Below are 18,550 nucleotides of genomic sequence, written 5' to 3' on the forward strand. Positions count from 1 at the left end.
TTATGTTGCATCCGATGAAGTGAGCTGTAGCTCACGAAAGCTTATGCTCTAATAAATTTGTTAGTCTCTAAGGTGCCACAAGTACTCCTTTTCTTTTTATTCACTTTGATGCAACACACACACACACACACTGCACATTATTCCTATGCATACAAAGCTATAAATGGCATACAAATCCAACTTTCCTATGTAAATTCAGAGGTCTGGTGTTCAGCTGAGTTTTGGGCATTAAAGTGTCAATGTTGATAGATTAACCCTGTAAAGTAACTGGCTCAGCATTCATTGATTAATCAGATGACGTAATTGTGTATTGACTTAAAGAAACAGTATATTCCCCAGGAATTTCTACTGTAATGCATTACTGTATTGATAGCTATGTGGTTACTCTAACATGTTACCATACCAATCTAAATTTAGGAAATAACATACAAAAACCATGCTGGATATACTACACTACCTTCTGGAACCACTTATTTCACGAAGTGGGTTTAACTATCACTCTATCTCTCTATACCCCTTTTCTGGTTCTATTCTCTTTTTCTACAATTGTACAGACACCCTTAATGCAAACTCTAAAGATCTGATATGCTCATTTGAAACATATTACCAAAAAGACAATTAACTTATTCAGGAATAATAGACAGCAAATGCTGCTTTGCATTCATTAAAGAACACTCCTAGAAGGTGCTTCCATAGACCTCGGAAAAATTCTTAAGAGCTGCTCAGGGCCTTATACAACTGAGCCCTTATTGAGAATGGCTTAATTTAAAAAAGAACTCATTGTTGCTTCTGAGCTCAAATGAACTAATTACAGTCTGTTGGTTCTTTCAGTAATTTTGATAGGGCAGGCCATATTCCATCTCCATATTATTACATGGATCATGGGTGTAACCGGGAACAGAATTTAGCCTAATTCTGCGAACCAAGAAAAAACAGTGACTTGGAAATGTTTATACTCATGACCCTAATTCCTGCATTATGTTGCTACGCAATGCTCTGTTAAAAATGTTAATGGAAGCTATGCTTGTGAATTCCCCATGCCTCCATGGGGAAAACAGAGCTTTTTACATATTACCTAGATTTAAAGCATGGTGTTCCATCCCGCCTCTTGCATTCAGGTTTGATTACAAGTTGAAATTACAGTTACATGAAGTGCTGGTGTGCCAATGAAGACTAATGTGAAAAGGATCATTTCTTTGCTTTTTACTTGTTATTTTCCCAGCCCAATAAAAAGAGGTTTTAATATCAGTAAATTACTATTAAGGAAGGTAGTCTTTGTTTGATACATTATTGCTCTTGTGTTACCCACAAAGCCCACTGAAATCTCACATGGGGGTCTATTCTGCCCTCAGTGCCATCACATAGCTCCCCTTAGAGTTTAATAGAGTTTAACTTAGGCTTCTGCACTGAAAGTAAAATTCCCTTGGGCCCTCCACACCATTTAAGTCTCATACTTGGTTTGTGACCCAGCCATAAAGTGCACCACAGCAGGGACCTCTGTGCTCACCTTGCGTAATCTAGCACAAAGAGTTATGATGGAGCGGATCAGGGTCAGAGTACTGGATACACGTTCATGTGACTCCAGTGCCTCCAATGTCCTGTGCAAGTAGTGTGGAGGGCTGCAGCTGCTTCGCCAGCTCAGAGACTGACGTTTGGCTGTGGGGTGCATGGCCCTGGCTGAGGGCAGAATTTTACCTCCAACTTGCCCCCTTCTCCTGCCTAGAGCCCATTAATTCAGGCTTTAGATAGGAGACTTGGATTCCTCTTAAAAGAGAAGCTTATAGTTGAAAACATAATCCTTCCAAAAAAAAAAGTTTTCAATTTTGATCAAGAATTTTAATTTACTACAAAACTCAAAACTCAAAAGTCCACCCAATTACCATTTATCCAGCTGTTAAAAGAACATCTCTCCCAAAATGTTTCAATTATATTTACAACTGACCCTTGATGATATAGAGACCAATCTCTTCTTCCATAGAAGGCAATGTAAAATTCCCATTGACTTCATCAGAAGTCAGGAATGGGGCCCATAATGAAACCTGATTACTGATTACTGATCACCTGTTGGTAAAATTAAAGTGAGCTGGTTTTTGGAAAAGATTTTACTTAAAAGATCCCATATAAATAAAATTAATTTGAAGACCTAGTGGATTTAAAAACAAACAAATCCTTATTTAGGATATGATCCAATGCTCATTGAAGTCAATGGAAAGACATCCGTTTATTTCAATCAGCTTTGGGTCAGGCCCTAAATTGCCTGGCAAATCTGTTGCTGTCTTGCAATGCATGCAAATCCTACCACGGTACAGTAAGTGAAACAGTACTTAAGTGCCTGCCAAACAGAATTTCTCAAGCATTTTTTTGTATAGTTGAAAACGATTCAAGAAGCCTGTGTATGCATGTAACATATCCAGATCTCAAACTCTTACAAAATCAACTGCCTCAAATTAAGAGCTGCTTTGGAAGGCACGCGTGTCTTACTGCTAAGCTACAAACATACACACAAGTATACAGTAAAGCAAAACAGAACCAAAAAGTTCAATCTGAACAGCAAAACTGTAGGATGCAGGTTTCAAGATATACACGGGAGAAGCAGGCACAAACCAGTTAAATAAATACTGAATTCTGTGCATGAGTTTAAATGTCACATTTGGATAATGCACTTTTTAGACACTTATTACTGGATTTTTCTGTATGAGCTAATTTGAACTGCCTACAAAGGAAATACTAGTATTCCAGTATGAATTGACTAGTTATACTGTACTTTTCAATTTATTTCAAGAGAATGGTATATATACATTGGTCCTGTTTTGAGCAGGGGGTTGGACTAGATGACCTCCTGAGGTCCCTTCCAACCCTGATATTCTATGATATGATTCTAATATAAGAAGATTGTAGAGGGCTACAGGCAGTGGCGGATTAGCTCAGTTTAGGATCTGAAAAGTCAAACTGGGTTCGTCATCATAAACAATAGTAATTCTAAAACTAGTATTTCCTTAACAATGCTGCCCAGAATGCATAAGACAAAGTAAGAATCCAGCTGCCACTGTTCAAATGTTCTTGAACTTGGAATACCAACCAGGGGAAATACCATCCAGGAGAATGGTCATATTTGTAGTCACCTGTGAATAATATATGCCTTGAAGACTGAACAGCAAAAGCTCTAGTCTGGCTGAACTTTATTTATAGGATAAAATTTACAGGGCCAGAGTCAGCCATCCCATTGGATTCAGTGGGAACTGTACCCACATCAGTGCTAAATTGGAACCATCGTGAGGCAAGGTTTGCTGATCAAATATTATCTTTGTTTATTGAACCTTTCTTTGCTGTTCTGTGGTTGTAAAAATGATCTCAGAGACAAAAGCCATTTGCTATGAGCATTTCTTTCTTTCTTTCTATATAATACAAAATAGATGTGGTGCATTTAAGGTACAGTTGTTCTCTTTAAAAACTTGCTGGTTTTTGCCTTGAATGAAATAACTACAATTACTTCAGTATTTGTAGGATTAACTAAACTTTCCTATACTCATTACCTCAACTACCACAAATACTGAGGTAAAGCTATCAAAATAACTAAGGCATCATCTAAGGCAACTGGCAAGTTTGTAAGGGTAACCATGGTATATTCAGCAGTAAGTTATAAGAAAGCAAAGTATTGTCAATGGCATAACTCATTCTCTCATTTTCTCATCAACATGAGTTTATGTGATATTTCTAACCAGGATGGGGAGATGTAGATTGTGTGTTTTGCAGGAACAAAACCTCTCAAAGAAGTCAAAATAATAACTGATAAATCTTGTGATCTTGTTTTTGTGAATTTGTAAACAAAACAGACTTGTGATGACAGCACTGCAAACTTAGAGGAAGGTGGTGCATAAAGCTGTGGTACCCTGAAGCAAATTGCTGGTTCAGTCTGGGATGAGTGAATTGCTCATTTTATGAAAGCAAGACCTTGTGACACAGAATAACATGCTTCAAAATTCTTCAGCAGTGCTTTCCACGCTGAGCTGACCAAGCAGCAGAACATCAAAGAGTAAGGAGAAATATCATTAAGGTCCATCTACCCTATAAGACTACAAGGCTATCACCTAACCATAATAAGGCCATTACCATCTAACTTCTTATTCCATTGAACTCCATAATAGTTATGTTTTGTTATTCTTTTTGGCTTATACATTTAAAAGTGCATGCACACTTTTACATTCTCCTGAGCTGTACACAGAAAACAAGCTGATGTAAGTGTGAAAGTGAGGATTGTGCGCAAACAAGATATGCGCATGTACAAATCCAGAACTTAAAAGCACACATTGGGTACAGCATGTGTAACTTGAAGCATAAAAAATGCACAAGCACTTGAAAAATGTTGAGCCTATAGGTTTCAGAGTAGCAGCCGTGTTAGTCTGTATCCGCAAAAAGAAAAGGAGGACTTGTGGCACCTTAGCGACTAACAAATTTATTTGAGCATAAGCTTTCGTGAGCTACAGCTCACTTCATCAGATGCATTCAGCCTATAATGAAAGGAAAAGTCCATTTTAGCAGTCTAGCTTAAAATTATGAGATAGCAGAAGCCATCTTGAATCTCTTCTCAGTAAAAGAAACAATAACAACTTTTTTGTTGATCTTTAACTTAATGTGCTCTCTTAGTTTTCTTTGATTTTTAAATTTAACAATAATCAACACACCCACACAAAATCTTTGCTGCTAATGAGCATGGTTTGCAAGAACAGTGTTGTATTTATTGTTAATAAGTAACCACTGTCTATAGAAATAAAGTGACATTTTAAAGGCTATATTTTATATCCTGTCTTTCTTGTGCAAATTAGTTACAAACATTTAAAAACCTGGAGATTTCCTCAAATTGAAATTAGCAGAGGAAGCAGCAGTTGCATCTTAAAATAAATAACCTTTTGGTATTGGGGCCATTTTTTATTGTTGTTAAGAGAATCTAGGTGCTTCGCTACACTGCCCCGCAGTTTTTGCCTATGGGTGTATGCGTAGCAGTGCACAACAAAGTGATGTACTGTAACCCGCCCCTTCCTCCCCATCAGGCTGCCGCTGGAGTGAACTAAAAGGTTCCTAGCTTGCATTAATATAAGCCTCTTTCAACAGGACTACCTGAATGTCAGCTGGGAACCTTTTAGTTTGCATGCGCACGGGGGAGTGACAGTGCAGCACTTCGGTGCATGCTGCTATTCACACGTCCATAGTCCAAACTGCACGGCAGTATACTTAAAGCCTAGTTCTAATGAAGGGGACCAATTTGAGAACTCTAAAGACTGAACTCCTCTCTTTATTCAGTGAAAGCAGCAATGCCATCTTCCCCACACTGCTCCACAAATGTGCCTTAATCTTGAATGGAGAGAGCATTTGTCTTCCTCTATGTCCTTTCAATCCTATGTCTCCCTGCTGAGATTGTCAGTTATGATGTGGGTGCGTTTCCGCAATAAACTAGATTGAGGTGAGACCAACTTTAAATCAGCAAATAGTAATGAACATTTTCAGTCACTACAGATTTGTGCTAGTTTCATCAATGCTCTTTTTACAAATTGCATTGAAAATTTACCATCCTGCCATATCCGTGCTTGTGAAAGGTACTAGAATAAGTACTTTGCAGAGTAAACTTCTTTGCTTATTCACAGAACAGGTATGGTACAGGCACCGGTAGAGACTTTCCCCACTCTGCCCCTTACCAAAGTGCCTACAACCTGATCTGATGTTACCACTGTTGGGGTGAAAGCATATTCTCCCCAGGTCCATTCAATCCTTGGCCTCAGTGCTGAGGTTGCCACGTACTTCTGGTATGTGGACTTTTCTCCACTAAGAACTGATCGCTTCACAAAGGCCAATGAACAGTCATGAGCTAGAAATGCTTTTTTGGTCATTGTTGAGCTTGGCCATAGTTGAACAGATGATCTAGTGGCAAGGTTGTGGTGTCTCATTCCCAGTATCTTGAGCCATCCCCACCAATCCATTTTTAATACAACTTCTTAGGTGTATGAAACAAATCAAATGGCTGAATGATTCATAAGATGAATGATGCGAAATTAGGCAGTATGAATTTATTAACATATTTCTTGTAGGTTTCTTTCTCTCTCCAGCCTTAGGCACAGTATGGCACAAAGCTAACAATGGTGTTCTTTCCTCCTAACTGATTAATGTTTGCTTGCAGTAGCTTGATTATGTTATTAAAAGTCACAAATCTGCAAAAGTAAAATGTCTCTTGAATTAATTAACTGCAAATTAACTGCACCTTGAGTAACACTGGACAAGTTCCAAGGTGTTTCTGTAAAAATAGAAAAGCGGGGCTCAATAGCATCAGCAAATACATGCTGGCACCATGAGTGTATTAATAGTGACGGATGCCTTTGCTGCTGAGATAAAGAAGATTTTTTTATTGTTCACATAGTGCTGACTCTGGGCTAAACCCTGCCCTGATCAGGGCAGAGAGAAGAAGCACAGAGGAACGTCTAGTGTCATCAGTGAAATGTCTCCAGCTGGCCAGGGAAGTACTCCATGAGGAGTTTTGGGGCATGGAATGAGCTATGAAATATATCTGGATTTTCCTATGAGCAGGAGCAAAGTGTGCCTATGGCTAATATTTGCTGCTGACCACAGCACATGTATTAACTGGCTGGAGGGGAAAAGGCTACCTAAAATGGACACCTCCATGCCTCTATGTGTTATGGTGTGCAGGCTGGTGTGTCAGCCAGTTTTTCCCCTTGTGCCCTGTTGAGTTCTGCTGCAGAGATTCTGCTTCACTGTTTGTGAGTGCATGTGTGTGTGCGAAAGGAGGAGCATGCCTCCTTCTTTTGCTCTTTTCCCTCTCTTGCATGTTACAGCAGTATTGGGCCACTTTCACCTGACATATGTATATAATTCAGATCTCACTGGAAAGCTACCACAGCTTTTCAACTCTGTCATTAATATGACCATTCAGATCTGGAACGCGTAGGTATTGTACACATAAAACTCAATGCAGCAAAGCACTTAAACATGCACTTAACTTTAAGCATGAGTAACCCCATGCCTTCAAGACGACAATAGGCTTACTCATGAGCTAAATAAGCTCTTTATTAAATTGGGGTTTTGATATGCAGAAGGTTGAGAAGGTGTAAGGGCTTTCTTGATATACATAATATAACTGAAGACTCAAGAGTCTTTAGTGAGCATGCCAGTGGTTTCCTCCTTAGCTTTATAATATATGTTTTAATTCTCATCAAACACGTTAAGACATAGGGGTGCACTGAAAATAATGCAGAATAAGAGAAAGAACAAAGACATGGCTCTTTGATATGTTAGTGACCTGGGGCTTAATTATATTAGTTATACATAGATGCAATAGTAAGACATTCAAAATATTTTTAAATATCCTCTAATGTGCACTTGTGTTGCATTTAAATTAGCAGATGTAACATTCCCTTAAAATATATGCATCTGCTATTTTCTGTACTACATAATGCATGGACTAGCACCTCTCTCCTTTTAAAACATGTATACCTGGTAACAGTATCTGCGTTTGACAACAAATCCTTATAGTATTCTGCGATCAAAATTAAACTAAAAACACACCGGGCCTCATTCACCACTGGTTACTCCAGTTATGCACTGTAGCTCTATTGATTTTAGTGGCATTCCAGGGGCATTTACTGGAGCAATGCAGTGGGGAATTCCGCCTCCTAATGTATCTGCTGATATTTGTCCTGTTTTCTTTGACTAACCAAGTTTAATATTTATATTTAGCACCTAATCCTGCAATCCCTGCATGGGAGTTGTGTGCATGGACAACTTGCAGGAGTATTTATGATTGTTTCACTGTTTTCTACAGGTTAGTGTGCATTTTATTTTACTTAGCATTTTAGATGATTAAATATAATTGGAGGCATCTTCTATTCCCCATCTTTTTTATTAAAATACCAGCATTAGATATTGTACAACAGTCTCCCCAAAACAATAAAAGTGAACTATGCTCTCCCTGTTGCAGTTATCACTTTATTATTCCTTATGATGATGCTTCACTAGACTTAGAATTTAATATAAATCAAAAACAACGAGCTGTCAGAGACTTAGGGCCTGAGTCTCCTTTACATTCAGGCCCCCTTACACTGCATAAAACGGCCTTAGTGTAAATGAGAATCAAGCCCTGGATTTTTTTCCCCACATATTCTACAGTTTGTAAAACAGAAATAATCATAATCATTAATAAGAAGACAATGGTGTTGTAAATACAAAGGGAGAAATTCACCACTGTGCAAAAGCGTGCACAAGGCATATGTATTATTTATGTTTCAGGCCTTAAGTGGTACTTAAGTAGTGCTCAGCCTTCTACGGGACCCCTTGGCACATGAAGGATTCTCACCCAAGCAGGAACTGTTTTATTAAAGATTGATCAAAATCCCACATTAATGTTTTTTTAATAATTTAGCCCTGGAAGGCTCAGTATATTTTCTGACCCTCTTAACACACACAAACACCAAATGCACTACTAGAATAAATATGCGCAACTTTAAAGACACTGTATGTTTGGCCTAGAGGTCTTTGCAATGTCTCTTTAAGTCAAAAGCTTAGGATGGCTATTTGAACTTTCAAGGAAACCAATGATTTGTGAGGGCTTGTCTATACAGTGGGGTAATGCACTTTATGGGGGTGGGATGTCGCAAGCGCACTAACATGTTGCACATGAACTTGTCCATGTAGCCCCTGCTGGTGCCCTTTTTATATAGTGTTGTTTGACACAGCGTCATGATAAAGAGCACAAGGGACCCTTTATGTGCACCAGTAAGGGCTACACAGACCACTTAATGCACAACATTAAACCCCAAAGAGTCCATTACCCTGCTGTGTAGACAAGCCCTGACATGTTTTCACACATGCTTTCACACATGCTTTGGATTCTAACCAGGGTGAGATCTTCAAATGGCATATGCCAGAAGCCACTGGAACTATGCTAATGTGCACCGAAGTACTTTGTCTCTTTACACTTGTACAGCATTATTAGCAGCAGACTCATTTCCATTGTGAAAACTATTGACTCTGTATATTACTCTGTAATTTCTGTACTATTCTGTGTTAGGGGCCAATTCTATTCTTAATGAAGTCAAATGAGACTTTTACCATTGACTTCAATCAGAGCAGGATTGAACCCTAAGTGGCAACTTCTACTCTCAGTTGCACAGACTGTACACTGTTGGTGTGCAGACAGAGTATTGCCACTAATGTATACATAATGCTTTCACATTTGTATTTAACATAATCTAAACATATAATGGCATTAGAATCTCCCAGATAACTAAATTCACAGTTACCATCATTTTAAATGTAGGGTGTGATCCAGCCTGATTCTGAGCACATCCTGCTGTGTGCTCTCAGCTCCTGCTGACTTCCGTGGGAATTGAGGGGAATTCTCAGGATTGAGCAGTACTCTGTGGGACTGAATCTTTCAGACCTGATTCAAAGGCCATTGAAGTTAGCCAAACGCCTCCCACTGATTTCAGGGGAAGCTGGATAAGGACCTTAGTGCTCAGGCAAAGGTAAGAGTCCTGGAGCATTAAAATTAGTTTATGTCAAATGCTGAGGTCCAGGAGAAACATAAAATGTTTTCAAATGCTAGTTACCAACCAATTCATACCCTATAGCTCTTCAGTTTGCTAGAAACACTTCAGTGACTTCCTATAGCACACACTTGTGCTAGAGAGCGTTTTTACAGTGAGTAAAAAATACAACATCAAGGAAGAAAAAAAAATGTAATTCTGTTACAAATTCTTTGTGTAAATCTATTTCCATTGACAAATGTTCCCATCCAACACTTTGGGAATTGCAGAACACAAAGTGTGTGTGTGTGTGTGTGTGTACCCTTGTTATCCCCACATGTATAATCCCCCCCCCCAAAAAAAGTTATACCTGTGTGTTTGATATAGCCCCAATGTTAGCCCATTGTTTGTGTAAGAAAAACAAACAAACAATCTTCATAAACAGTATTGCTTAGGGTAAATATTCAGGCCTATTTATTGCATACCCATGGAGTGAGTCATTTGCACGCAACTTCCATAGGCAGCCTTCCCAGTGGAGCAGTGACTATTCCACTTGCTGCACTAGACTGTACAGGGTCTGTTTACCTTTAAACCAGACCTTTCTGACCGCTGCCAGCAAAGCAGCAAAAGTGGGCATATTGTGGCTGGAGTGGAAGTGCATCAGAGCTCCAGCTAACTTGTTCCGCCTGCTGGAAATGCAGAACAGTGGCATAATAGCCACTGATTGGATCTGGAGGTTTTTTTCCTCCCAGACCACGAGTAACTGCCCATGGAATAAGAGACCAGAAGCAAATATCCCTGTCCAGGGTCTGAAGTAAGAGGATGCAATATACCTGTACAATTGAAGGGCATATCTATTTTAGGCATAGCTAGTGCTCCTGCTATTGTAATTTCCACATGTATTAGCAGGTACATTTTAAATTGACCTTGTCCTAATCATTTCTGGAGAACAAAGTTTTGGCTAAGTGTTTTTTATGAATAGTGAAGTGTTTTTATCTATTACATGTGAATTTTCTGTTATTTGGTAATTTATCTTACCAAATCCTAGTAACCCCCAAATGTGATACCCACAACTCTTCTATAATATAGCTAAAATGCCTTGGTCCCAAAATTAGCCCATACCATAAATTCTAGAAGTGTGGATGGCACAAATTACTCTGTACACTTGCTGGAGAATGCATCTTTCTGTGACCGCAGAGCTTACAGACAGACATCTCTTTCAGCCCCCTTGTGTCCCTCCATCAGCCAGATACTTATTTGTTTCAGAGTAGCAGCCGTGTTAGTCTGATGCATCCGATGAAGTCAGCTGTAGCTCACGAAAGCTTATGCTCAAATAAATTTGTTAGTCTCTAAGGTGCCACAAGTACTCCTATTCTTTATACTTATTTGTGTATCTGGCATCTTCCCTCCAGGATCCAGACTAGACATGTGGCTTACTAGTGTGTACTAGATTTTCCCAGCACAAGTAAGTAAGTCCTAATAATGAAATCTAAAACATAACTGCAGGCTTGAACTCCAATGTTTACATGAAGTTACTACATTTGTTTGTTCTGTTCCAGAGTAAACTGTACAATGTTAATTTTAAAAAACTGAAGTTGGATAGACATTTTTCAAAGTCCACTTAACAGGAATAGATCAACAAATAAAAAAATGTCAACCAGACAAACTACAGCTATATTAGTGTCAGCACTGAAAAGAGAAAAACGATTAGCATCACTAAATCTAGAATGCAGTTTTCTGCTGTAGTTGAGCGATATTAAGTCCTGATCCTGCTGTCATCAGAGTCCACAGCAAAGCTCCAGCTGACTTCAGGGTAGAGCTAATAATGCAGACTGAGGGCCTGATCCTGCAAATCCTTACCCAGAAAAGTCATCCTTACTCATACAAATTGTCCACTGATGTCAATGGCCCTAATTCTGATCTCTTTTACATCAATGCATATCAGGAGAAATTCCACTAACGACAATGAGGTTACCATTGTAAAACAAGTGAGATCAGAATCAGGTCCAATGGGCTACAAAAGTCTTTGCAAAATATCAACATAGAATTTAATTCAGTGAGATTGTTCCTATAAGGACGATTTGCATGAACATGTTTTTGCAGGATCATGCCCTCAGTTCTACAGTGAAATTTGCATTTGATTGAACAGGTAAATCATCTTGGAAACAGATCACTGCAGCAGTTTAGAAATGAGTAAAACTGATACAGAATTTCTCTAAAAATGTATTCATTCATACTAATTGCAGTAACCTGTTTAAAAAAAAACAAAGTGAACACGAAGAAATATGGGCACAGTGCAAATGCAGAATTGCGTATTCAGATCTGACTGTTCTTAGATTTAAATTGATCTGTTCTCAGTTTAAATGTTATCGCTTGTAGCAGAATAAAGAGGAAAGGATCCATATTATAGTAAACAGACATTTTTTCTATAGACAATTGAGGATGAATTTCATAACAAGTTTATAGTGTATAAATTGCTGTTCCATTGCACTTATTCCATTTGGCTTTCTGCTGAGAAAGCAGACGTCATGTGAGTTAGCCGAATCGCTACAATTAGCAACATTTAAATGGCTCATTGTGTTTTTATATAATTCTTCCCACATTCTGTGCTGTTGTACTATAGAATTAGTAATTGCAGTGTTGAGCCTGTTAATTCATGGGCACATGTTGTGATTATTTTCGTCATGCACCTTCTGCAGCAGCTCAGCCGAAATAAGCTTGTTTAGATGGATTCTTGTCTGTCTGTTTGGTTTGGATGAATGCAATTTACTCTGCTTCCTACCACGCACAGGGGCAACAGAGGCAGCACTACAACCCCAGCACTCTGCTTAAGTCATTTCCTTGGCATAGTGCAGGCCAGTGTAAGGGGCGGGACAGTCACAGGGTAAATTGCGGCATCTCAGTCACATTGAACTGCACCACTTCAAAAGGTGAGCAGCAAAGCAATAGCAACCTTGTTAGCTGAAGCAATGATATAGCTAAGTACCACTCCAGGAAGTGTGCTGGTTTTTTTTAAGGCTGTTGATGAGCTTTAAGGAAAGATGAACAATGAAGAGTCACTTGAAAAGCTTTTTTAGAAACAAATAGGCTAATGGTGAATGTTTATGATAACCATGAAAACTAAATATTTACATAACCTACTGCATGTTAAGATGATAAAGAATCCCTTTTCAAAGATCAGTGTCAGTGCTTAAATGACTGGTTTGCAGTTATTTAAATTGTCTTTTCTTAAACATATAAACCTACAAACTTTAAAATGCCCATGTTTCAGGACAGAGTTTAAACTGCTCCATTTCATTTAGATCTACTGGTAAATGTGCACAGCTCACTAGACAAAGCTAATGTGAAATTAATTTCTAACACACAGAGACAATACAATACTTTTCCTCCACCAGAGCATAATTTTGAGCTTTCATTTATTTATGTGTTTTGTGTCATTTTCCTGTTATTCTTGAATGGAATGTTAAAGAATTGATTTTTGATTACTTCAAAAGCAAAAGCTTAAGTTTTAACATTCATTTTTCCTATTGCCATCCTACTTGAACTTTATTGGTTAATCCTAAAACTATCATTTGTGATAAATAGAATAGTGCATGTCCATTATTAACTATTCATAAGGCAGTACTGAGGTTTCTGGAATGGGCTGTGTTTAACAGAGAGAACTCCTAAAAAAATGTTCTTACCACTATTTAGCTTGACTGTTCATGGCAAAACAGTCAGTCTACGTAGTTCATTACAAAGATAGATTTTAATGTGTATTCTGATCGCTTTCCAACTATCAATGATATTGACGAATGTGACAAATGAAGTTTTTGGGGATCAAAATTTTACTTACTATAAAATGTTTCTTTCTCCATGAACACAACTGGATTTATTTCTAGAGAGAGACTATGCATACTAGAAAAAAGAATTGGTGGGAGAATAGAGAAATTGAACTCTAGAAAGTAAAAAAACCCAAAGCAAAAATCTTGTGATGCAAAATCTGGACTTTGACAAAGTTCCTTTAAACAAAGTGCTTCTGTAAGCCTCACCAAAACTTAGATTTAGGATTTGGAAAAGCACTGCATACTGTTTTCACATGTGCAGATTTTTAATTATTCCAGTAGATGTCAATATCTAGTATTTTTTTCAAAAGACCTGGAACTAGATTCACAAGGGAGATTTAGGAGTTAAAATGCTCAGCATTGCAACACCTAATTTTTAGGCACCCTGCCACCTAGTGGAATGCACAACCCCACGGTAGGCACTTATTCAATGAATGGGGAGAGTTAGGCGCCTAAAGAAGAGGTTAATAGAAGCCAGCAAGCAGGGCAGGGAGCTACTTAAGATAGCCAGAAGGAAATGCTAAGGAGAGGGTTGGGGCTTCAGAGAGACTTAGGCACCTAACTCTGGACAGGAAGAAGGTGCCTGTCTCCCCTTGGGATTTACAACTGTGAGCCCTCTCCTTGAGTTAGGCACTTAAACCAGATTAGTCCTTTCTCAGGAATAACCCAGGAGGAGGGAAAGGTGGTGGAACAGCTCCAATATAAGAAATTGACAGACTCATCCCAGAATACCCTATAGTCCAGTGGTTAGGGCTCTCATCTGGAAGAATGAAGACCTGTGTTCAAATCCCTGCTCTATAGCAGGTAGAGAAGGGATTTGAACCTGGGTCTCACACACGCAAAGTGAGCATGCTGACTACTGGTAAAAGTAGGGGGAACCACCTCCTCCACAGGTTGTCTTTTTTGTGAGGTTAGGCGTACTCTGAACATGCCTACCAGCGTGAGTCAGCTGGGGAGAGCCTAGTTTATGAATCCCACTAGGGCTTATGATGCTAAGCTGCTCAGTGGTGTCAGAACTTAGGTGACTGTTTGCATGCCCAGCAGAAGAACGTGAGGGACCTCAGGGACTTTAATAGCTGAAATGTAGGTACTTAGGGATTTTAGCACCTGCAGGACTAAATGGTAGCTGAACTGTGGTTTTGTGAATGCCAGTGGGGCTTAAAGGCTGGACTTAGCCATTGTGAATCTAGTCCCTGATGTTTCAGGTAAGAAAAACTTGGGCTGCTTGGTTTGTATAGACACCATTTCTTTTACATGTTGATCTGGTGTGTGCTTATGGAATGAAAGCTCTGTTGAATTTGATTAGACAAAGGACTTGATTTCCCAAAACTTTTTAATTGGTTGTAGCAGCAGTATATTTTCTGACAAATTCAGAATAATGTCTACTGAATAATCAGGTGAACCCTTGTGGAAGGGGGAAAGATTTCATGTTCTGACTATCAAATGATCATTTCATTTAAAAATGACCATGCATGCAACTGGCTACTGCTTAATTTGCAAACATCTATGCAAATCTTTGAACCTGGGCGATTTTTCTGGTCATAGTAAAATTTTGCTATTTTTCTCTCTTGCAGATTCCTGCCCTTTCAGAGATATTTTGTTCTGAGGATCTTGCCCGTACCAAAGAACAACAGATTTTGAACATTTCAGCAATATAAAAATTATGTAAGTATTGAAAATGGCTAATTGAATGTATACAAAGAAACCATATGCGATGTAACTTCTGTTATTTCATATTACAAATATTATAACAGGAAAGACTGAACGTATCCAGGAACATATACAGCAGTGACTACACTTAATATACCTGACAGTGGTTAAAATATCAAAATCACAGCTTTTCTCCACTCTGACAATGCTGCTTAAAACAGTTGTGCTCCACTTTCCTAAAATGTATGGACATAGTTATACCGAGTTGTTTCTCATGGAAACCCTTTGGTGTCTTTACAACCCACCTATACTTGAAACAGGATTCACTTTTTATGGAATATTCTAAAAGTACCCATGTAGGCTTTCATATGGCATTACACTGCAAAATAAATCCATAAAGTGTGAAAAACATGTTTACATCAACCTGTGGAGGCCAGTTGATATAATTTGTGGACCAGTTCTTAAATTCTATCTTATTAAAGAGAATGAGATGTATTAAAAGATTTGCGGTTTATAAAAAGTAACACCGTTATATACCATATTTTTACTTTACAAAAATATTGAAATAATCCATGAGTTATTCACTCTGCACCAGCTTTAAAAAAAATACTATCAAATTTTGACTTGCATCTTTAATGCAACTGAAAGCACCATCAGGGGATACTTTTAACAGAAAGAAGGATACCATTGACTTGATCATACCCTAGGGAGGTATAGTATTTAAAACCCAGAAGCTTGCAGCAAAAACACTCATTTTACAAGTGAGTCAACATCATTTTTAGATAGATATGGAACCATGTCTTGAATAGTTTCAAGAGGGTCTTCCACATAGCTTGGTTTAATTGTACTTTACTGTATATACTTACTAACAGGTGGCTGAAAGCCTCTAAAAGACATCACTTTCACCTTGGGTGGGGGAAAAAACAGAGCTGTCTGTACATGTGGAGAACTTGATTGTTCTTTCTTGCTTCCTGCTCTTGTAGGCCTCCTGCCATTCATTTTCTGTCCCTCAGGCAACAATATCAATCTTGTAGTTATACAGTGTTTGGCACTAGAAGGATATGGCATGTTGCGTCTCTTATCACACCTGCATACATTCACACACAGAGCCATGCATTCTGAGTCCTGAAACAGATTTAAGTTACAATGTGTCATATCCTGATGTTTTCCTCTCAGAATCTAAACATGGTTCTCAAAAGTTCAGAGTATGAAACCTACACTTTCCTTGTTCTTTCTTTTCCTTGTTCCAGTTTTTGCAAATTGAACACTGAATCATGATTATCATTTAATTTACATCACTAAGGGCTAGAGCGCCTTGTTCCTGCTGAAAGCCAGAGGTGAGCTGCATAGGATTTCTGTCAAAAGTAACTGAAATTTTAATTAAAATGAATCTTGAATTCTATAGAAAACTAGCAGTTCTGTTGGTACTAATGCTTATTACCTGATTAATCAGACTCTAGTTTACTCTCCTTTGATAGGCTTGCAAACATGACAGTGTACTTTTTTGATTGAGAACTATTTTGCAAATCTATTCTAAACTGAAGGTGTATCTGCTGTAGATTTAAGGATTATATTCCTATCATTTTTGCAGAAACCAGAGTTTCTATAACAGCAACATTGCCTGGTACAGTTAAGCTATTTTGACAATTTTTTTGTCATTAAATAAGCAAATATCAATCATTCATTTCTAAAGTAAAATGCACTATTGGTTAAAGTTGAAAGCTCTCATCAGAATCTTCCTGTTGATCGTAAGTATTGTGTAGCAGAGTTCCATAGCAGCAAGGAGTCATGAGCTGGGTCTATTTCCCAGCTGAAGTAATAGATTTTTTGAGGCTCTCAGGTGATGCTGCTTTATAAGTGAACTGCAGACAGACTGCAAACAGAGGATCAAATGATAATCATGATGATAGCCAGACTATGAAAACTACCGCTCGCTGCTCTGTTGTAGTATGCAGTTTAGTTATTGCCACAGCCCTACTGTCAACCCTTAATTTGGACTGTAACTTTGTAGCTTCTTCAAGTCTTTATTATTTTTTATAAAGTGGTTTCATATTCCAAGCGCTCCTGAATAAGGGCATCGTCTTTATACTGTAGTCGTGGAGGAGTGGGTGAACATTCAAAAGCTAAGATAGCCTTCCTCAGGCTTCTGTCCAAAACGTGTCTCTCCCAGGCTGGGTATCTGTTCCTGAACAGATCAATTTTAATGACTGACTCTTCAATCCTTGGTGGCCGGGATGAAGGTGTTGAAGGTGCAGTGGGCCTTACCTGGAAGACAGGCACGCACCCATCCCTCTCTGCCAATTTCTGATCCCGATCACTTGTGACACTCCGATTGTTAGAGATAGACCTTAGAGTGTTTGTTGCCACTTCTGGGGGCATAGTGAAGGCAGCGACAGGGTCCTCACAAGCACAGCTGGGTGACTGCCCAAATCTTGGTCCATTGGGATGAAAGAAGGCATAGTACATCAGCATAAAAACAATGCCTGTTAAAAAGCTGCTGAACACCACACACAGTGCTGGTATGGCGAAAGCATCAGAGATCAGTGGGGCCTTGTACAGATACCAGAGAGCACTCAAGGCAGTGTTTTCCAAAAGGATCACAAAATAGTATATGAAGAGCCTGCAACGTGTCCTTCCTTCCTTGACATTGAACCAGCTAAATATATAGATAATCCCAACAACCATATCAAACACTATCTCTTCCCATTTAGTGATGCAGAACTCTGTTTCACAATGGACGATCCAGAAGGTCATGATACACCAGTGGAGGACTATGAAGATCCCAAAGTACAGCTGGAAAACTGAGGCAAAGAGAGCAAAAGTAATGACCCTAGCTGCAATTGTGAAGAAATGCCAGCAAAACTGGATTATAACAGCCATATAACTGATGGGTTTCTTGTCATCGCGGGAGTCACGAAGGGCTTTCTGGTAGGAAGCCAAAGCCCAAGCCAGGGACACAAGAGATGCTGCAGCTGTAAGACCTAGAAAAAATAGGAGATGCAGTAAAGGGTTAATTAGTGCATTAGAACTTGGTTGGAGCCAGTGAAAATACAGCAGAACCTCCATAATCACATTGTGCTAAACCGCACCCTTCATAATTAAGACAAGGAATTCATACTGTATCCCAATTGCTCAATAGTCAGTTAGGGACAGATCTCATATTACTGAGATTTCATGTATTTACAAAGTGGACTGCATTATAGTTGCTTGTGTACCATCACATGTTACAATGAGTACAATTAAACTAGAGTTGACAACCTAAGCAAAAAATATCCTGTGACACATTATCTTTGCCTTTCCAACATGTCTGGTAACTTGCTAATTCACAAAATTCAGTGATTTGCAATAGAGCTCTTTGTCAACAGTATGAGTTAACAATGTACAGTCACTATTATTATTATTTTAAAGAACACAAGTTTTCATTGTTTCTAAGAAAACTACATAACAGCTTAGTATAAAATTAATACTTCTTTCTAATTGAATTACCACCATATACAGTTATGGTGCTATATGATAAATAAATAATTCAATGAATTTGAGACTATGCTT

General features: G+C 38.6%; 1 protein-coding gene across 2 annotated transcripts in view; it reads right to left on the reverse strand.

Moving 5' to 3' along the window:
* XKR4 (XK related 4) overlaps nt 1–18,550 on the reverse strand; it is a 347,712-nt gene that overhangs the window by 1,659 nt on the left and 327,503 nt on the right. The window contains exon 3 of one of the 2 annotated variants that reach the window (XR_005291399.2): nt 15,868–17,982. Coding sequence is in view for 1 of the 2 variants with exons in the window: in XM_038392208.2 (XP_038248136.1) it covers nt 17,036–17,982 (947 nt within the window). In the remaining variant the exon portion in view is untranslated. Of the gene's footprint in view, nt 1–69; nt 17,983–18,550 lie in introns of those variants that run through there. The other variant, XM_038392208.2, reaches the window with a different exon arrangement.

Source organism: Dermochelys coriacea, chromosome 2, assembly GCF_009764565.3.
Source record: "Dermochelys coriacea isolate rDerCor1 chromosome 2, rDerCor1.pri.v4, whole genome shotgun sequence".
In the NCBI taxonomy this organism is placed as follows: Eukaryota; Metazoa; Chordata; order Testudines; family Dermochelyidae; genus Dermochelys; species Dermochelys coriacea.